Source organism: Podarcis muralis, chromosome 4 (genome assembly GCF_964188315.1).
Source record: "Podarcis muralis chromosome 4, rPodMur119.hap1.1, whole genome shotgun sequence".
NCBI classification, from domain to species: domain Eukaryota; kingdom Metazoa; phylum Chordata; class Lepidosauria; order Squamata; family Lacertidae; genus Podarcis; species Podarcis muralis.
The window spans coordinates 73,990,191-74,012,326 of NC_135658.1; the positions used below are offsets into that span (position 1 = coordinate 73,990,191).

A 22,136-nucleotide genomic window follows, 5' to 3' on the forward strand; every position below is an offset into this window, starting at 1 on the left:
GGTTGCGGCGCTCATCTCGCTTTATTGGCCGAGGGAGCCGGCGTACAGCTTCCGGGTCATGTGGCCAGCATGACTAAGCCGCTTCTGGCGAACCAGAGCAGCGCAGGGAAACACCGTTTGCCTTCCCGCCGGAGCGGTACCTATTTATCTACTTGCACTTTGATGTGCTTTCGAACTGCTAGGTGGGCAGGAGCTGGGACCGAGCAACGGGAGCTCACCCCGTCACGGGGATTCAAACCGCCGACCTTCCGATCGGCAAGTCCTAGGCTCTGTGGTTTAGACCACAGCGCCACCCGCGTTACTATTCATAAGAAGCCCTTAACTGTTATAAACTTTCTTTTCTTAAAGGACCTGCAAACACACACAGAACCTCCTGCCCACTATATAGGTAGCAAGGCAATAATCTAGGAAACTATGATGGTCATGTCCTGCAACACAGAGACTTTCAAAGTCTTGGGATAAAAAAGCTGATGGGAACATTTCCTCTTTAAAAAGGTGTATTCAGTTCAAGAAAGTTGAAAGGAAATATCCTTGTTCCAAAGAGAACAAACCTTGTTTCCACTCATGTTTATGTATAAGATATTGTCAGGGCTGCCTCAGGTCCCAGCTCACAAGAGACCAACGCCAAGTCCAGTTTATATACAAAAATGTTTATTGAAGTTCATTGTACGCTCCACAGCCGAGGCGCGCAGCCCCACGTCTGTTATGCTTAGACCGCTGAAGTCCCCTCTGAGTCAGTCCCTCCTCTGCACCAGTTTAAGAGGGCTGTGCTGCTCCACCTCTTCCTTTCCTTCCTTTTCCGCAGGGTCTTCCTGCCCCCTGGGGTTTCGCCCCTCCTGGATTCCCCTGACGCGGAATCCCCAGACAGCTCTTCCCCCCTCCTGCGTGCTTTGGGACCTGGCTCCTCCTCCGGGGTCCCTGTTCTTCCGTGCGCCTCCACATTTGAACTTGGCGCGCGTTCGCAACCGCTAACCTTCCTCTTGACAGTTACACTGCTCCCTGCACTACTCCCTTCCCCTTCTGGGAGGATGTCTTGTTCCGATCTCCCCTCCCTCTCTGCTTTCGGACCTGCTTCTCCTGTCACTCTGGAATCTCCACCCCCTTCACTGCGCTCTGGCGGAGAAGCCGGTCCCGACTCCCAGCTCCCACTTTGGGTTCCCCCGCTGGTCCCCTGCTCCTGACGAGTCCCCCCTGTGACTCCCCTTGGCCTGACCACAGGCGCCCCCTTCTGGGAATCCTCCGATTCACTTGAAAGACTCACGGAATCCCTCAAGTCATCGTCATCCTCTTCCTCGCTGCCCTGGGATTCTTCCCCCTCGCTCTCTGTCTCCTCCCTCACCTGTGCCTCTGTCCCTGAACCCCTGACAGATATGTTACATATATGTTACATATATGTATAAGATATGTTACATATGAATAAATGCACAGGCACCTTCAGAATAGAAACATGAACCAAACCTTATTTAATAGACTTAACACTGTAACTCCCTGCTCTCTCCCCCCCACCCAATTTCTTGTAATAACTTTTCTTTGTGAAGCCAGTTGCTAAATAAAAAAACAGAATATTGGGGCCATCTGTACTTCCTCATCTAAATAAATGTAATTTTATTCCAAATTGGAAATTGCTTTAATAAGTTGATAGGAGTTCCTTTCCAGTTTTTACAATGCTGATTGTAAAATTATTGAGGTTGTAGGATTTTTTATTTTTCTGTAATGGGAGAGCCATGTTTTCTCCACCAGCTTTGTTATATAATTTTATTACACTGCGATAAATGATAAAACAAATATTTTATGGGTAGCATTGTGTGTGAAAAATACAATGTGGCAAAGTTTGGAGAGGTAAGCACAAGTGTTTCAGTATTTTATGTATTTAACTATTTGTTCACAGAGTTGTATGGTTTTGAAGGCTACTAGTTTATGAAGTCAGCATGAAAGCAGCTTCATCTTCAGTTACTGAGCAGGAAGCTCTTCTCTCCTCTTTCTCAAAAATGGGAATATGATGGAACTTTTGGGAGAGTACAAGATAGCTGTTGCGTGCCTTTCCTGCTATTTATTCTTTTTCCCAGAGACACAGAGTTCTTTTAGACTGCTTCTAGTTTAATCAAATTACTAATATTGCACTATAATGTGGTTTTGGTGCTACACATATACCTGTGGGTTTTAGTAATCTAGTTTTTGGTTCCAAATTACTTATTAGAGGCCAATAAAAATACTTTGCAATTTTATTACTACTAAAACCAAGCTTTAATTAAGCTATAACTGGTAGAGAATGCATTTGTTCCTATCCTCTACATCAGAAATTGCAGAAAACACCAGGGGGTATATTGTCCTTCTGACGATGCACTAATAGAAATTGTTCATGAGCACTGAGAGTGGAATATAACTGCTATTTCTCTGAACAGTAGTGACAATCATTCTCCACCAAAGATAGTTTTTCATCTTGCAGTATTGTATCGTGTCCCCTGAGAAATTCATGTCTGATTTGGGATTCTGAAAAATTCAGATGGATGCCCAATTCTAGTGTAGCTTCTTTCCCATGCTTCCTTCCATGCAAGTAATTCCAGAAGTGTTCCCACAGAGGCAAATGTTACACCACACAAGGCAGCAGCCCTCACAAAAAAATATTAGTAATTTATCGGTGCACATTTGAGGAAGAAAATAAAAAGTTGAATCTTTCCCTACACGTTTTCTTTTTAAAAAAGCAACAACCCAGTGACATTTTAATTACACAGAATTGCACGGTGATATGCAACAGAACTCAAATGTTGAACACAAGCTAGGCTTAGAATGAAGTGTATCAGACAAAGAAAATGTACAAAATTGATTTCAGAAGTGTGATATATATGACTTAAGTTTCTTCTCTTCTCTCCACCAGGACTACACACTAACTATGTATTTTCAACAATACTGGAGAGATAAAAGACTAGCCTATGCTGGGATTCCTCTCAACCTTACGCTTGATAACCGAGTAGCGGATCAACTATGGGTGCCTGATACTTACTTCCTAAATGACAAGAAATCATTCGTGCACGGTGTTACTGTTAAGAATCGAATGATTCGCCTTCATCCAGATGGTACAGTGTTGTATGGCCTCAGGTATGTAGCAGCGTGATCGAGATTTTTCCAGTATTGGTTTTGTGCTGTTGACCTTTGTTTCCTTGGTGTTAAGTTATCATAGATCCTCTGCCACCTATTGTGCATCCTCTAAAAGATTCCCCAGAGAATAAATGATGTTGTTAATACAGTGGTACCTTGCACTCCAACGGCTTGGCTCCTGAACAAATTGAAGAAGAGAAGAAGAAGAAGAGTTTGGATTTGATATCCCGCTTTATCACTACCCGAAGGAGTCTCAAAGCGGCTAACATTCTCCTTTCCCTTCCTCCCCCACAAGAAACACTCTGTGAGGTGAGTGAGGCTGAGAGACTTCAGAGAAGTGTGACTCGCCCAAGGTCACCCAGCAGCTGCATGTGGAGGAGCGGAGACGCGAACCCGGTTCCCCAGATTACGAGACTACCGCTCTTAACCACTACACCACACTGGCTCTCAACGCGGCTCCCAACGCAGCTTCCAATTGAGTGCAGGAAGCTCCTGCAGCCAATCAGAAGCTGCGCCTTGGTTTTCAAACAGTTTCAGGAGTCAAACGGACTCCCGGAACAGATTAAGTTCGAGAACCAAGGTACCACTGTATTTCCTAATTTTGTCAGGTTTTCTTTGCTTCAAAATATAAGCTGTCAACTCATATTCAAGTATCTATCAAACATTCATTTAAAAGCATGTGGTCTGTTGAGACTTGCACTCCAAGGTCTAGTCATGTGTGAAACTTAACTCCTCATCCTTCCTGCTCATTTACCTCCCACCCCAACAGGGCATACATTCCCTCCTATCTCTGGGGTTCTACATGGCAGTTCCCTCAGACAAACATGCCTTTCTGGTACCTTAATGCCATTGTGTTAGTGGGACAAGGAAAAATGTGTAATATATTTAATGTGGAATATCCAAAGCACTGATAATGAATCACAAGGCAGAGCGAAACTCCTATTGAAGTCACCATGTGGGAGGCTGCTAGTTAGGGCTGCTATCCCATGAATCAGTTCAGTCATATAGAGAGTCTCCATATCAGTGCCAGCAGGGAAGCTTTCAGTTGATCACACTGATTCATATGATAAGGAGCAGTGCCCAGGAAAGCACATGCCTGTAGCTTGTGAGTATGGTGGAAATAACTCAGACTGGGCACCAGTGTTGGGTGAAATCAGGGCACAAATTTATTGACTAAGCAGCATGTCAGAATCTGCCCTTACTCACCTCCCAAGTCAGATCAGAGTTGTTTGTACTGAATGTTCATTGATTCAGTTCACATCAAATGCTTCATTTTCAAAACATTTTCACACTCCACACTCTCCCAGAAACCCCTGGACTTGACAGATTGAATTCATGCTGGAGGGTCTCCTCTGTAAACTTCACTCACTTTGGCCAAAGAGGACGGAAATTACACATGGAAACACAGAGCTTCATTGTGTACAGAGTGGCTCAGAATTCAAAACACAGATCCAAGTGGACAGAGCACTGAACGACTCAGAAACAGATTGGAATTTGTTTTTAAAGTCACGGATACTGATATGGGGGGGGGGCATGCACACCTTTATTTGAGATTATGAGGCCCAACAGCTCCCCAGCCTTGAAGCAATAAAATCCACGACTTCCCTAACATTGAAAGAGGAAGCTGTACAATTCCTGAGCTTCCCCCCAAAAAGATAGAACTATGCAAACCCTGAATTAGTCCAAAAGCATCAAGCCTGAGAAACTACCCAGTCTCAGAAATAAGAAACTGTGTTGCTTGCTACGGTCTTGTTTGTGAAAGGAGCAAGATATATGAAAAACACATTCCATTTTAGCAAAAGCAGGATTTGTTATGTTTTCATTCCTGCTCATTTCCCAGAAAAATATGAGCGGCCCAGAGCCTCTCTACTACTGCCTCAGTAGCCAGTGCCATAATACCACGGTGTTGCATGCCACCTCAATATCCAAGCGCTGCAAGATTCCAGGGGTCCCAGGTTCTTACCCAGGATTTGTGTTTCCTTTTGGCAATGAGGCACAGCAGAAACTGTGGTGTCTTTAAGAGCTTATGCTGGAGGGGTTCACAGCATGAACACACCAGAATGGGTCTTGTTTCTCTCATAGCCACAGCCTTAAATTCAAACAGAAAGCAAATATTGCTCTCAAATGTTGCTCTGGTTCTCTCTCCAGCTTGCTGCTTTACTTCTAGGTCACATCACTGCTCCCCAAACTCTCTACTTTCAATTGTGGCTTTATCCATTGAGCATAGCTGTCAACGTTTCCCCTTTTTTAAGGGAAATTCCCTTATTCCGAATAGGATTCCTCGCAAGAAAAGGGAAACGTTGACGGCTATGCCATTGAGAGAAGGGGCCCCACCAATCTGCCATCTTGTACCAAGCCCCTTAATCTCCCTTAACACCCTAAATTCCCCTTAATGTCTCATCACCCAGGTTTATCACCTCACCAGGAGGGTAGCCTGGCTATTCCAAGAATCTGAAGCCTGGATTAAATTCTAACATTTGTTAGATCCAAGGAGAAGAGGGGTCTGGCACCCAGGTTAACAATGCCATACAATAGCAACATTTTGTATATAGACCAAAGCCCAACAGCAGCAGTAAATAATGACTCAATGTTAAGTTGCTCATGTCATGCCAACCTTTAATTCAGTTCAACAAATAAACACAAGCTCTGAAGAATAATTGCTGAAAGCAGCAAATCTCTTAAAGAAAACAAATGCTTACATTATCTCTTCAGATTGCAAGAGCTAATTCCATTCTATCCGCAATTTAGTCTTGGAATTTTATTAAACATGTTGAGTAGATGTAAATTACAAAGACTTCTGTGAAAATTAAATCAGCTCAAGGGTATTTACTTCAAACTATTTTCAAGCACTAGTTTGTTGTATATGTCTAATTATATAACTAATAATATTAATCTAAATGATATGAAACTGTGACATGTTGTACAGAGTTTAAAATAATAATATAAACCTTACCAACAGCAGCTTTGAGCGTTGCTGCTATCTGCAAATTCAGCCAGTACACTACTTGTATGCATGTTGTTCTTCAAACATGGCAAGTCTTGCTACTTGAGTGTGGAAATTCCACTCATTGTGCTGGTGTAAGACAGTTGTGGCACTTCACAGCTTGCTGCTGGTGCCAGACTGATTCAGAGCCTCCCAATGGCTGATGGGAGACATTCCCCTCAGCCATGGGGAAATCAAATTTTACCCCTCTCACAATGTCAGCCCAATTGTGGGTAGGCTTTAGGAGGCATCAGCAGAGAGAGCGGGCAGAGCCAGGTGGAAACTTGGTGTTGTTTCTGCTTGGGTCCGCTTCTTTGGGATTTAAAGGGGCCTGCCTCCTCGCCCGGCAGCGCAGTCTGCATTGTGAAATAACAATGCATTCAGATGCCTGCACTTCTTTAGCAATTTCTGAAGGCAGTCACAACAATTGCAATTAATGGAGATTACCTACTTCTAGGTGCATGCAGGGCAAGAGATTTGTTGTTGTTTAGTCGTGTCCGACTCTTCGTGACCCCATGGACCAGAGCATACCAGGCACTCCTGTCTTCCACTGCCTCCCACAGTTTGGTCAGACTCATGCTGGTAGCTTCAAGAACACTGTCCAACCATCTCATCCTCTGTCGTCCCCTTCTCTTTGTGCCCTCCATCTTTCCCAACATCAGGGTCTTGACTATGCTGCTCCTTCCAAGTGTGCAAGCTGTGCAACCTTTTATATAAACAAGATAGGAGTATAAGGAATACAGGCATATAACTCAAAACCACAGAGAAAAGCATTGTACCATAAGTATTTAAAGTGTGTTTGCCCACATATATTCATTTTAAAATGCATGCAAATGCACGATAAAGGCTAGGAGCTCCCTTGATTTATTGAAGCAAATCATTTTATATTTGTTTGCTTAAAGAACTTGATGCAAGCAGAAAAGCTCAGGTCTTTTATTTGTCCGATGCACTAAGCTGGAACTGCTTGCAAAACGATTCCACTTCTTTAACAAATAAATAGGATTATATAATTACCAGAATGGTGCATTTTAAAACAAGCTTGATTGCCCCTTAGCTTAAGGTAGCATGCTTTTCAAAAGGGGGATCATTTGATGTTACTTGTACATGTTAAGTCACAGCTGCTGCTGTCATACTGGAGAAATACAGTCTCCCTGTAGTAAATAGTCTTGAGCACCTTGCCTGGGGAATTAGCTGGGTGCTAGCAGATGTTTGGTAAAAAGGAATTCATCCCTGAAGCCACAGACCAGCTGCAAAGGCACTCTTCAGAAGCTGCTTCAGTCCTTAAGAGTTTTGTTAATTTTTTTATCCTGCATGCTATAATGTGAACCCTTGAGAAATCTTTTGCAGCTTTTCCTCCATCACCCCAATTCATCTTCCATTTGGCCACACCGGTGCTGATCAGTCTGTTTTCCCTCATTCAATGAAACGGTTTGCTTTGAACTTCATTGGACAAGTTTGCTGACAGACTCCATAGCAAGCTCACATGATCAAGCAAAATTTCTAAGTCAATGCATAAAGCATTATGTTGAAGCACTTGTTTAAAAACCACACATTAAGGTTGCAACTGTGCACCCACTTACCTGGGAGGATGCCCCATTGAATTCAGTGGGATTTGCCTCTGAGTAGGCATGCTAGCTGAACTTCCGCATGATTGTTGGTTATAGTCTTCTGTGACAAATCAGTTTGATCCTCAACCTGCATGTGTTATATTAACAAATAATGCCTTTGGTTCTAAGTAGCACTGTGTTGTGATGGAGATAGCATGGAATGTAGAAGTTTTCTAATCCAACCGAGTTTTGCCCACATTGGACCACCTCTTGCAGCAAGTGTCAGCCAGTGTGGTGTAGTGGTTAAGAGTGATAGACTCGTAATCTGGGGAACTGGGTTCTCATCTCCGCTCCTCCACATGCAGCTGCTGGGTGACCTTGGGCTAGTCACACTTCTTTGAAGTCTCTCAGCCTCACTCACCTCACAGAGTGTTTGTTGTGGGGGAGGAAGGGAAAGGAGAATGTTAGCTGCTTTGAGACTCCTTCGGGTATTGATAAAGCAGGATATCAAATCCAAATTCTTCTTCTTCTTCTATATCTCGGCCATCTGCGTATTATTTTAAAAGCTCAATTATATGCAAAATTATACACAACCCCACCATATATAGTAGGTTTAAGAGTCATGCCCCATATGGTACTCTATTCCTGCATCATTATTTTATAAATAACAACACAGAAGTAATTTGTATAGAGTTATATACATTGTTGCATGTATCTGTTTATGTATCTGTTTATTTACTTTAGGAAACCTGGAGCGTATATGTGTATGATATACATGTGATATGCAAAAAGGGGAAAAAATCATGTTTTTTGATGGAACTGGTAAAAAAATAATTTGTTTCTCATTGAGATTAAGGAGTAAGGGATTAGGAAAGGAAAACAGTGGTAGATAAGCTTGACATCAAGGTTTGCAGAAAATTCCAGGCCTAGTACTTTGTTCAAATCTGTGTTCCAATTTTTCAAAACTGTTCTTCCCCTGAAAAAGAGGTTTCCATTTTTTCTGCCCCACATTTTAGAATTTCAGTGGGCGCATTGTTTTGAGCTTACCTCATCGTTTTGAGGGGCGAGGTTCCTAAACTAACAAGGATAGTATTTTATTAGCATTGTACCTTGTCCTTTGAAAATTACCATTAACGTTTTGGATATGGCAGAATAAAGAAATATTTAATGAATAAGTAAAAACAGAGTTGCCATGTATCTCTCTGTGCTGCATTTGGCTGTGCAGAAATAGAGGAATTAAACTGGGGTACAGTACTGGATTCGTACAAAGATTACCATAATAAAGGACAAAAGTGGTAAGGACCTAACAGAAGCAGAAGACATCAAGAAGAGGTGGCAAGAATACACAGAGGAATTATACCAGAAAGATATGGATGTCTCGTACACCCCAGGTAGTGTGGTTGCTGACCTTGAGCCAGACATCCTGGAGAGTGAAGTCAAATGGGCCTTAGAAAGCACTGCAAATAACAAGGCTAGTGGAAGTGATGGTATTCCAGCTGAACTAAAAGATGATGCTGTTAAGGTGCTACACTCAATATGCCAGCAAATTTGGAAAACTCAGCAGTGGCCAGAAGATTGGAGAAGATCAGTCTACATCCCAGTCCCAAAGAAGGGCAGTGCCAAAGAATGCTCCAACTACCGCACAATTGCACTCATTTCACACGCTAGCAAGGTTATGCTTAAAATTCTACAAGGAAGGCTCAAGCAGTATGTGGATCGAGAACTCCCAGAAGTACAAGCTGGATTTAGAAGAGGCAGAGGAACCAGAGACCAAATTGCAAACATGCGCTGGATTATGGAGAAAGCTAGAGAGTTCCAGAAAGACATCTACTTCTGCTTCATTGACTATGCAAAAGCCTTTGACTGTGTAGACCACAGCAAACTGTGGCAAGTTCTTAAAGAAATGGGAGTGCCTGATCACCTCATCTGTCTCCTGAGAAATCTCTATGTGGGACAAGAAGCTACAGTTAGAACTGGATATGGAACTACTGATTGGTTCAAAATTGGGAAAGGAGTACGACAAGGCTGTATTTTGTCTCCCTGCTTATTTAATTTATATGCAGAATTCATCATGCGAAAGGCTGGGCTGGATGAATCCCAAGCTGGAATTAAGATTGCCGGAAGAAATATCAACAACCTCAGATATGCAGATGACACAACCTTGATGGCAGAAAGTGAGGAGGAATTAAAGAACCTTTTAATGAGGGTGAAAGAGGAGAGCGCAAAATATGGTCTGAAGCTCAACATCAAAAAAACGAAGATCATGGCCACTGGTCCCATCACCTCCTGGCAAATAGAAGGGGAAGAAATGGAGGCAGTGAGAGATTTTACTTTCTTGGGCTCCATGATCACTGCAGATGGTGACAGCAGCCACGAAATTAAAAGACGCCTGCTCCTTGGGAGAAAGGCAATGGCAAACCTAGACAGCATCTTAAAAAGCAGAGACATCACCTTGCCAACAAAGGTCCGTATAGTGAAAGCCATGGTTTTCCCAGTAGTGATGTATGGAAGTGAGAGCTGGACCATAAAGAAGGCTGATCGCCGAAGAATTGATGCTTTTGAATTATGGTGCTGGAGAAGACTCTTGAGAGTCCCATGGACTGCAAGAAGATCAAACACATCCATTCTTAAGGAAATCAGCCCTGAGTGCTCACTGGAAGGACAGATCGTGAAGCTGAGGCTCCAGTACTTTGGCCACCTCATGAGAAGAGAAGACTCCCTGGAGAAGACACTGATGCTGGGAAAGATGGAGGGCACAAGGAGAAGGGGGCGACAGAGGACGAGATGGTTGGATAGTGTTTTCGAGGTTACCAGCATGAGTTTGACCAAACTGCGGGAAGTAGTGGAGGACAGAGGTGCCTGGCGTGCTCTGGTCCATGGGGTCACGAAGAGTCGGACACGACTAAATGACTAAACAACAACAACAACAACAACAGTACTGGATCCAACCAGTGAGCCGGATCCTTATCTTCTCCACCCCTCATGGTCCAACTGTGACGGGTGGGTGCAACCACCCCTTATCTAACTCCTGAAGTCACAGTGATGTCAGAAGATTGACACTTGTTAAAAATTAAAGGGGGTGGGGTGCTCCTCTGCAGAGAAAGTAGCTTGTGTTCAAAGTGCATCCTCCAGTTCTTTGAATATGGGTAGCTTTCTGTGAAAAGAAACGAAAAACACTTTTCAATAGAAGGAAATTGGGTTCAAAGTCCTGGAGGAAGCGCTTTGAATCCTAGCTGCTGCTTCTGGTCCCCTCAACTGCATCAAGGAGTTTCTGAAGGGGAGCTCCCTTGTGTAATTGATAACTTGCTGATTATCGGGGCTTCAGCTGTGCAGGGACCTCTTCAAGCAAAGAAAAGCAATTCGCTGTTGGTGCTTTCAAGGAGTCCTGCTCTGTGCTTTGAAGTCCCAAGAACTGGCTGATAGGTGCCCACAAACTCCTTTTTGTCCCAGCCACATCTACCCGCCCCACATAGGATGAAAGGTGCAGGACAGGTGAGCATGGCTTTGCCCAAATAGCCTGGTGAGACAAATGGGGAGCCCAGTGGGCCACAGGCTGCCCACCCATGAGCTTAGTCCTAGTGAAGGAACAGCAAACGATTCAGTACCTCTCTCGCATTACTTATCAGTTCCTGTTTTTCTTTTCTTTTTAATGTTATATTTATTTAAGGGACTGTTGATTTATTGCTCTTATAAAGTTCCTATTGTTGCATTTTGTTTCAGAATTACAACCACTGCAGCTTGCATGATGGACTTGCGAAGATACCCATTAGATGAGCAGAATTGTACACTGGAAATAGAAAGCTGTACGTACACATAAAAGTACTTGCTTTACTAGATTCAGTTGTGTGGAGTATTTTAGCACAAATTATAATAATTTTAATTTTGCTGCTCAGTTATTTATTTGGTTTCCCGTTCACATTCATGCCACATATTGAAGACTCAGGATGGTACCAGGGCTGGCATAAAGGGTTGATATTGTTAGGCATTTATTGAAGGCTGCACCTTAGCAGGGGTCCGCAGGCAAAATTCAGATCCCTATGCCCTCTTCTATGTCACTGCCTCATCAGCTGCCCTCTCCAAGCAAGTGAACAGTGATGGGGCAGTCACTTGACTTCTCTCTCTCTCTCTGGTTGGTGGTATGGATTGGGCCCAGAAGGGCAAGGCAAATGAAAGGGCAACAGCATCAGAGATGAAGAGGAACAGTTACTGTGAAAGGGAGGCCCCCTGAACACACACACACACGGAAGCTGACACTGATAGGACAACCTAGGACAAAATATGAGTTTCTTAATATTAAATCTGTTGCATATGATGCAGGCAAAACTAGGTACTTTCAGCTTCTGTTTATGCAAATCAGAAGGTTAATCGGGTGCTTAAGTTCCCCCCATTGAAATCACTGCAACTTAAAAGTGTTTTGTTTTTGTTTGGATCATGGCCACTGTATTCCCTCGATTTTTATTTTGATTTTTTTGCAGGGATCTTTTTCATTTCCATATGTAGAAAAATAAATAAGTACATAAATATAGTAGCTAAGTTGCTATTATTTGTGGGCATAAAAAAAAAAACCCCAACCCCAAAGGCATGGAAAATATAATGCCGTTCTGATTAGGCAAGAGCAATGACTGGATGCTTATCTACAACACAAGAGAACTAGTGTTCATGTTTTAATCAGATTCAGTTTGAGGAAAGCAAGCACCGAGATTCAATTTGCTTTCAGTGTGCTTTATTATGGATGAGTGATCTTGCTATGCCCCCCTCCCCCCTCTTGGGCTGTCAGATAGACCTACTTATGATTAGAAGTTCGGCTTCATGTAAGAAGTAGAACCTCTCTCTCCCCCGTCCAGTTGTTTTCCGTAATTGGAGTGCTCATATCATTTAAATTTGTATTTCAAGAGCCATCGCTTTCTTCTACAATGCAAAGGGTATAGGGAATTTCTACACGCCTAAAATATCAATACACACTAATGAACACTTTTGTGTAAATTACGCTTGGCCTGCTACCACTTTCCTGTTGAAGTTACGGGAGTTTTGCCATGGATTTCAAAGGAAGAATTAGGCCATCTGCCTCAAATTTTTCTCACAGCACTTCTAAAGTCTCTTTCTCAACATTTTTCAGTACAGTACAACTCTAGCATTTTTTTAGAAAAACAAAATTTTAGTTCTTCAAATAGTAGTGTTTCAGGATACATCTATGTCATTGTTATTTAAAGGATTGAATATTCTTTTTTAGTGCATCCAATCACTTCAGTACATGCATGTTAGGGTGCTTCTACCTTCCCTGGCCCTGGCAGTGGTTACATTGCTGACCTTGTAAGGCTGGCTTGAAGATTGGGTTATTTTCATCTTGCTTTCAGTGGAGATTGTGCTAATGAAGGGGGGAAACCCTGCTTTTTAATGGTCCATTTCCAGTGCTCCTGATTGTGCTTCAACACAGAACCACAAGTATAAGAATCTGAAGCACAGACCCTCTGGGCTCACCGTTCGAAGGAGATTGGTCTTGATAGAAAGAACATCTCTATATCTAGGGTTGTGCTCAATACTTACGGGGGGGGGCTGCAAAAGTAGTCCCTCAAATCATAAACATTTGTTGTCATCCACTCTTGTTTGTGGCTTCTTCATTGTTCGGTCTTTAGTCCTGTAGGTCCCATTTTTATAGCGTCTTCTTCACATAGGTAGCATATATGCCATTTATTTAAATCACATTCGCCTGCCCTCCAAAAATAATCCTGGGAATATTAATTTTTTGCAAATTGTAGTTCAGTGACAGGTGAGGAACAGTTCCCATGATTATTGGGGTGTGTGTGTGATTTAAATGTGCTTTAAATGTATGGTGTATATGTGGTCACAGGCCACATGATCCCAGCCAGTCAAGGATTGCATGATGACGTAATGTCCCTATTTAACCAATAAGATTGACCATAGATATGACAACATCATATGGCTAATTCAGAGTTAGGACAATGGTTTCTGTTCTTACTCTGAAGTGTTCCTAAAAAGAACCTCCAGTTTTAAGTCTTTTTCTTTTTCTTTTTCTTTTTTTTTACTATCTGTAACTTTAAACTTATTACATAAGACATATTATTTTTGGAGGTAAGTTCTTCAGGTTGTGCAGGAGCTACCATATAATAAACATCTATTACTATGGCATCAGTTCTTAGCATGAAGCCAAGAATGGGATTTATTTATTTTTGTCCCTTTAAATATAAACAAGAAAATAAGGATAGATGACACATCTGATGGGCAGTTGTTCTCATCCTGGCAGCTGACAGATGTTTCAATTGGATCTAACGAAAAGAGACAGAAGTAGTGTCTAATAGGCCCATGGCCATCTTATTGGTTTCTGAGGGATTGACGTCTGTAGTAGCCAGATCGTTGCATCACATTTATTAGCCAACAAAACTTGGTAAGATATACACACATGGCTGCCCCTGTTCTACTTCTTAAGAGGGAGTGAATTCGTTGCTCTTCTGGGGCAATGAAGACTCAAACAAAATTGTGCCTTGGAGGAATGCTGTTTTATTTTTTGAGATTGTTGTTTATGGTTGTTATCTTGTAGTTCTGTATTGCTTGTCCTCTAACAATGGTCAGTTTTACATTTAAGCACCCATGATTCTAAAGCATTTGTGCTTTGTTGACAGATGGATACACAACAGATGACATAGAATTTTACTGGCGAGGTGGGAATAATGCAGTCTCTGGAGTGGAAAGAATTGAACTTCCTCAGTTCTCTATTGTGGAACACAAACTTGTGTCCAGGAATGTTGTCTTTGCCACAGGCAAGTATTTCCCATGCTTTGAATGCTCAGCATCGTTAGCTCTCTTGCACATGCCCATTTTTGTCTCTATATGGCCACAGAGGTGACAAAAACTGGGTGGCCAGATCATAGTTTTGAAAATAAAGGACACTAGTGTTATAATGACTGGAATAAAAGACAACTGAGACATTCCATGTTTTTGTGATGGTCTAGAATAAAGGATGGGGACGCGGGTGGCGCTGTGGGTAAAAGCCTCAGTGCCTAGGACTTGCCGATCGAAAGGTCGGCGGTTCGAATCCCCACGGCGGGGTGCGCTCCCGTTGCTCGGTCCCAGCGCCTGCCAACCTAGCAGTTCGAAAGCACCCCCGGGTGCAAGTAGATAAATAGGGACCGCTTACTAGCGGGAAGGTAAACGGCGTTTCCGTGTGCTGCGCTGGCTCACCAGATGCAGCTTTGTCACGCTGGCCACGTGACCCGGAAGTGTCTCCGGACAGCGCTGGCCCCTGGCCTCTTAAGTGAGATGGGCGCACAACCCCAGAGTCTGTCAAGACTGGCACGTACGGGCAGGGGTACCTTAGAATAAAGGATATAAGTATGAACATCCCAAACTACTGTAGGGCTTGCAGGGGTGGGGGTGGGATGCCTTGGCAAAGCAAGACTGCCAACCAAGCACTTTAGAGGCAAAGTCCTTTTACTTGGTGATTTCAGGGATTCGATATGAAAACATTTTGCAACATCCTACCTACCATTAATGCTGCAAATTATGAAGCATACAGAACAGACAGTTGGGCATAGTAGTATTTAAAGTAAGAATAATAAGGGTCTGTAAACAAGAACAGGGGCAACACTTAAAGGTCAGAAACTGACTGAAATGGTACAGCAAAAATAATTCACTCAGAAACAGCTTCATGAACCAAGCCACCAGTCTGAATTTTCCTGATTAAATTATTTTAGGAGCATTGCCTGTATAGTGTTAACCAAGCTAATGGATAAACATAGTAATGGAGAAATAAGTATTGATCCCACCCCCCCATAAAAAACATTTCTTTCTTTTTTTAATTATTAGGTTTTTATGTCAGGTTTTTGTTCTAATTATGAGCACTGTAACAAGTCCTGACAGAATTCACTATTTTGATAAGTGTTTTTAAGATTTAGGGTTATCTAATTTAAACATCCATGAGCTGGGATCAAGGGGAAGAAGGCTATTCCACCATCTTGTGGAGATGACATCACACACACACACACACACACACACACACACATTTACAGTAATATGTGAAAATTATTTTGTAAATGTAAATTAACTGTATCTCTGTTCTTCACAAAATTTCAAAAGGTAACCAGATAGGTGTTCAAGAATCATGACATATTTTCTCTAATATGCATTAGTTTCAATGTGAACTCACGAAGTGATTTTTATTCAAGGTTTTATAGGTAACAAAACAGCCCATCAAATGTGTTTTTGCTTCTGTAGAAGATAAGCATATTCTGCCTTTACTAACATCACCAATAGTTACATTGGAGAATATATATATATATAAAACTAACTGTAATTCCCCTCATTTTCTAATAGGTGCCTATCCAAGACTGTCACTGAGCTTTAAGCTGAAGAGGAATATTGGATACTTTATTCTTCAGACCTACATGCCCTCGATACTGATTACCATTTTATCGTGGGTGTCCTTCTGGATCAATTATGATGCATCTGCAGCAAGAGTTGCTCTCGGTATGGAATGAGGATGAATGGGGCATTACCCTGACATATCCATATAGGAGGTTGTTACAACAGCTATATATTTAAGCACAGGTGACAAAGGATTGCATGCAGATGGGTGAGTGGACTGGCACAGGAGGGATGGAGCACTTTCCAGAAAATAAACAGGATGTCAGATGAGGGAAGTCCCCATTTCCACAAACAGCGAAGAAATGCAGTAAGTTGCTACAGCTACAGTCCCCAGCAGGCGAATAAAGACTTTTCACAGGTTGGGCTTTTTTGCAATCCTGTGTTAGAGCTTGCCTCAGATCAGAAGTGGTTTGCCCAGTGGGGTTGGAGCCACAGCAGTAGCCTCCCAGCAGCAAAGCAATGCTGATTACTGGTAGCAGGACGTAAAAGACAGTGACAAAGTTGGGGCTACATAACCAACAGAGCCAGTCCATTGCTCACACCACTGTATGTACACAGCCTCAATCTTGCCACTGCTTCACTCATCCTGGTAAGCAGTAGTGGCTCCGTTCCCTTTTCTGCTGAAGCAGTTGGGTGATGCAAACGGAACCGAGCCGAGAGAAGGTTTCTGAAGTCCAAGCCCTTCTCTGATTATCAAGCTGGCTTTGTGGGGGAGGATGAGGAGGGCAAAGGAATATATAGGCCGCTTTGCTTCCTCTTCTTCCTCCCAGTTCCTCATGGATTCTCCTTTGTTACATACGTTTACAGACATGGGGTAACCCAGAATAAGATCAGCACTGAATTGCATGCAGTCCCATTGTCCACTCTCAAGTGCAAAATGCCTGCTGTTGAAACATCAGTAGTTTTCCAGATATTATCTGTTCAAGGAACTGTTTCCATATGACCTGCAACAGAACACCTGTGCTTTTAAGTGGGTTCTCAACAACAGCAACAATTTTATTATTTATACCCTGTCCATCTGGTTCTAAAGCACACATGCCATTCACACAGGACTCTTGCTAGAGCTTTTGAGTTTCACCGTTGCTCTATGTGCATCCCAGAGCACTCTTGTTAGGGTAAACATTTCAGATAGAATTGGTGAGCCAGCCAACTTTCGCCATTACCATCCTTTGTATAGAGATACCCATGATCCACCCTTTGAAAAGCACTGGGTTACATCAGTTTCCTAAGCTCAATTAATTTCAGTGAAAATCCCCTTTCTAGCTCTCCTTTATATCTCCTTTCATCCTTTTTAAGGAATTTCTCATATCACAATTTTCTTTTAGGTCCGGAGAAAGTAGTTATATAACAAATCATTTATAGGTATTTCAGAAGCAAACCCTTCAGTAAAGAAACTGTCTTACTCCAAACCACTTTGGTTGTAATAGGTCAGGCATCCAATAAACGTTGTATAAGATCTCTTTGTGGAATTCACAGAGCTATGAAACAAAATACGAGGTCCTTGAAGGGAAAGGCAGAATATAAATGTAATAAACAAACAAATAAAACAATAGCGTTCCCTCTCTTTATTTTGCTGACTCTTCCACAATATCAACAAGCTCCTGGAAATGGTTTTTAAGGGGAAATGCATGAAAGATTTTAATATGCTTACCTTTCTTCCCGTTTTTAGGCATTACAACTGTGCTTACTATGACAACGATCAACACTCATCTCAGAGAGACTTTGCCTAAGATTCCCTATGTCAAAGCCATTGACATGTATCTCATGGGCTGCTTTGTATTTGTCTTCTTGGCCTTACTTGAATATGCTTTCGTCAACTACATCTTCTTTGGAAAAGGCCCTCAAAGGCAGAAGAAACTTGCAGAAAAGACGGCCAAAGCAAACAACGATCGCTCTAAGTTCGAAAGCAACCGGGTAGGATTATTCACATCATCTACTAGCCTGTGTTGTTTTCAGTTCCAAAACACCACTATGGATCAGTAGGATTAAGTGTACTTACCCTCCATGCTAAGCTGTATCATTGGCATCTGTAGAAACCGCAGCCACCTCCCTCCCTCCCTCCCTCCCTCAGTATGAATAGACCCTTAGTCACATAAAACACTCCCAGTACACAGAGAGTGCAGAAAGGAAAAGAGTGAGCAAAACATGGTTCTGGTAGGCTACAGGTTCACATACTTTATTACCATAAGCGAAATCGCTAGTTCAGGATTCACAGGCCTGGGAACTTCTCTTCCCATCACTAACACTTAATGCAATGTAAAGGTAAAGGGTAAAGGGACCCCTGACCATTAGGTCCAGTCGTGGCCGACTCTGGGGTTGCGGCGCTCATCTCGCTTTATTGGCCGATGGAGCCGGTGTACAGCTTCCAGTTCATGTGGCCAGCATGACTAAGCCGCTTCTGGCAAACCAGAGTAGCGCACGGAAACGCTGTTTACCTTCCTGCTGGAGCTCTACCTATTTATCTACTTGCACTTTGACGTGCTTTCGAACTGCTAGGTTGGCAGGAGCTGGGACCAAGCAACGGGAGCTCACCCCATCATGGGGATTTGAACTGCCAACATTCTGATCGGCAAGTCCTAGGCTCTGTGGTTTAACCCACAGCACCACCTGCGTCCCTTAATTCAATGTATATTGCCCCAATTACCCTTGCCGTGCCTCCAGGATAAAGGAACTGGCCAACTGAATGTGTTTTGTTACATACAAAAACTACTTCCTCCACTGCTTATTATTTCTTTTTAGTTCTTATACAGAATAAGAAATAAGTCATGGAGCCCAGACTTAAATGCTGTCAGCTCCCACCCACCCACCCGCCGGACTAGGGAAGATGCAGAGTTTTTTTGTTTGGCAGTTGTTTTTAAGTGTATCAATGCACATGCAACATTATACAGTTGTATAGGTCCCCTCAAGCCAATATTATAAATGGTGTCCCAGCATATTTTGTTGCTATGTCCAGGGAGGAAAGTGGTATTCTTGTCACCCACTTTTCTTAAATGGCTAAATGTGTTATTATTGTGTGATCAGGAGAGCGCATCCAGGCTTACATAATTTCTTCTCCCTACGTAATTTTTTTTGACCCAATCTGAAACTAGTTTAACTGTCCCAATGACTTCTGCGAATTGTTTTGTGTTTGTGAGTTGTATGTGGGGTTAAATACCAATGTGCTCTAATACAACAAATACTAGTAGGGATTAAATCAAGCAAAATAAAAAGAGAGATACCAGATTTTTCGGTAAATGGTCTATGTAGACCTAGCAGGTAAGAACAACTGACTTATTCCATAAGCTGTCACACAAAGAATTCTGTGACTAATTCTGCAATCTCTGGTTTTCCGTCTTCTAGAAGTGAACCGGGCAGCTCCAAACTAGGACTTCTGGGCATTCTTCTAAGCAATGGGGCAACAATCTTTGTACGAGCATCTTGATCATAGGGGCAGTGTAAAAGGACATGGTCTATGGACTCTCACTCTCTCTCCACCATTACAAGGCCAGAGCCTTTTGACAAAGGGGATTTTTCTGTAGCCCCCCATTTAAAACCACAAATGGAAAGACAGCACACCTTGCAAGTGTAAAGGCCCTCATAGGACTGTACTTCTATTGTGAGGTTCATTATCTCCTCCAACCCCTGCCACATTATATCTGTATTGCCCTTTACAACTCACAAGGTTCCTTGGCTGAGAAGCACAACACTTAAATTGTGGTATAACCAGGGATATTTATAGATTGTTTTTTTTATATGAAGCCCCTGAAATTCTGCTGGAACCTATAATAATTCACCAAAAAACTTCTCCGAAACTGTGTGCTGCTGTACCCCACCCCACTCCTGTGCACTTCCACCCAAATGTGTGCATGCTTTGTTGCCAGAGTTGTGTTTAGAAACGTATGCAAAACTTTACCGCAGTAATTCAGGGAAGTGTTTTATTGAAGCTTTGCACCTGTTCTTTATCAACATGAAGGCTGGTTTGCACATTCCACTATTTTGGTGATGTAATAACTCTCCACTCAGTAACTATCAGGGTGTAAATCTTTTCCCCCATTGCTGGTCTGCTTATGTTATTCCCATGCAAGCATCACTATAGAATGAGGTGTTGGATGAGCAATGCTTAGAAAATACCTATCTCCCAGTTATTAAAGAATTGAAAGAGAAATGTGGTTTCCAGTCTTTCTCTGTTAAGTACGTCCTGCATGGTTAGCTGAAAATCCTGTCCCTGGAAACAGAGTGTTCCAACCAGGAACATTCATTGTACCAATTATTATTAAAAAGAATTGCTCACTTTCTCCAACCTCGGATCTTGGGAGTTAGGGAGAGTGCAGGCTGTGTGATGCTAGGTCCTCAAGTTAGTTTGAATTTGGCCTGTTGAATGACCACCTGCCATTCTTGTACTTGGGAAAATATTAAATATAATTAAATAATTACAGGCTTTCTTCTGGACTGAGAATATATACTACAGAACAATGTTGGTGAGCTCTAAAATTGAGTGGTAAAGGAAAACCTGCACATGTTTCGTACCGACCCCTTAATAAGAGCCATTTACTGAAAACATGTCACCAGTTTTAATAATTCAGTATGCGCCTTTCTAAATTGGCAATGAGCTCATCTAAAATTTTACAAGTAGAATTCTTAATATTCACAGTGGCAAGGAGGAACTAACAGTGCAATTTCTGTAGCATGTGGAAATGAAATACAAAACTTTCCCCTTTTAATTTTCTGATACACTTCACTATGATCTTTAGCAGTATTTGTTACACTGTTTCCAGGATGTTTATTTGGACTTTAGTGTTTTTAAAAATATGTGCTAGAGCTAAAGATGTCCATTAAAGTTAGGTTAAGTTAGGTTTGGGATGCGGGTGGCACTGTGGTCTAAACCACAGAGCCTAGGGCTTGCTGATCAGAAGGTCGGCGGTTTGAATCCCCGTGACAGGGTGAGCTCCCATTGCTCAGTCCCAGCTCCTGCTCACCAACAGTTCGAAAGATGTCAAAGTGCAAATAGATAAATAGGTACCACTCTGGCAGGAAGGTGAACGGCATTTCCATGTGCTGCTCTGGTTTCGCCAGAAGCAGCTTAGTCATGCTGGTCACATGACCCGGAAGCTGTCTGTGGGCAAACGCCAGCTCCCTCAGCCTATAGAGCGAGATGAGCGCCGTAACCCCAGAGTCGTCCGCGACTGGACCTAATCGTCACAGGTACCTTTACCTTTAAGTTAGGTTTATTGAATTTATGAATTGCTTCCAACAGCAAAAGTCCCAAAGCAATTTACAATAAAACAAACAATTATTTAAAAGGCAAGAATTTCTAATCAAGAAAATTAAGTAACTGGACTTTTAAAAGCAGCTTTCGTGTAAATTCTAGTTTCCCTCTTTTTGGCATTCAGGCGGTCTGGTTATCCTTCACTGAAAATAAAACGTAGACAGTGTCTGTGGATTGTAAAGTAGTTTTCAAATGTTCTCATTAATATAGCCAAAACAGGAGGTGAATCCATTCAAGACAATATTAAAAGTGGCCAAGTGACAGAGAGCCCACAATATTAGCACACACTGGAACTGGCATAGATTGACTTTTGGTGCACAATCCTGCTCAAGGAGTGATACAACTGAATGTCTAAGGCCAATCTATACGGAGTTCAAAACACACAGAGCCCAGACCGTAACAACATAGCACAAGGTTAAAATAGTCTGGTTGAAAAATCCCAGCTGCCATGGGCTAACATTGTCTTAATATACAATGTTTTGGTCTGATTCTAAAACCGCCTGCTTCCATAAGCAAGCGTTTAGAGAAGGTATATTGACTGTTGCATAAGTACAGTGTCAAAACTCATATTATCCCAAGCCTTGTGGGGATGTTATATCTGCATGAAAAAGCTAACGTGCAAAGACAAGAGAACCTGCAAATGGAATATTATGTCTGCTAGTGACTTGGCTGTTTGTCTTATTCCCTGGCCAGGAAATCAGTCAGTTTCTTCTATATTGCTCTCAATCCAAGCAGAAGGATCCCACAGCTAATTTGTGGGATCTGACCTTTTTGTGGATCACTATATTATAACATCTGATGATGATAAAGCCAAATCAGATAAATGGTGCTACACATTCTCATTTTACTACTGCAGAGCCCTTGTTTTAAGTTCATGTGCCACTTC

At 42.3% G+C, this 22,136-nt stretch overlaps 1 protein-coding gene across 2 annotated transcripts in view; it reads left to right on the top strand.

The window, feature by feature from the left end:
* Nucleotides 1–22,136, top strand: part of GABRB3 (gamma-aminobutyric acid type A receptor subunit beta3) — a 198,258-nt gene that overhangs the window by 171,192 nt on the left and 4,930 nt on the right. For both annotated transcript variants that reach the window (XM_028727832.2, XM_028727833.2), the window contains 5 exons: nucleotides 2,876–3,096; nucleotides 11,347–11,429; nucleotides 14,265–14,402; nucleotides 15,955–16,107; nucleotides 17,675–17,919. In XM_028727832.2, the coding sequence (XP_028583665.1) occupies nucleotides 2,876–3,096; nucleotides 11,347–11,429; nucleotides 14,265–14,402; nucleotides 15,955–16,107; nucleotides 17,675–17,919 (840 nt within the window). The remainder of the gene's footprint in view (nucleotides 1–2,875; nucleotides 3,097–11,346; nucleotides 11,430–14,264; nucleotides 14,403–15,954; nucleotides 16,108–17,674; nucleotides 17,920–22,136) is intronic.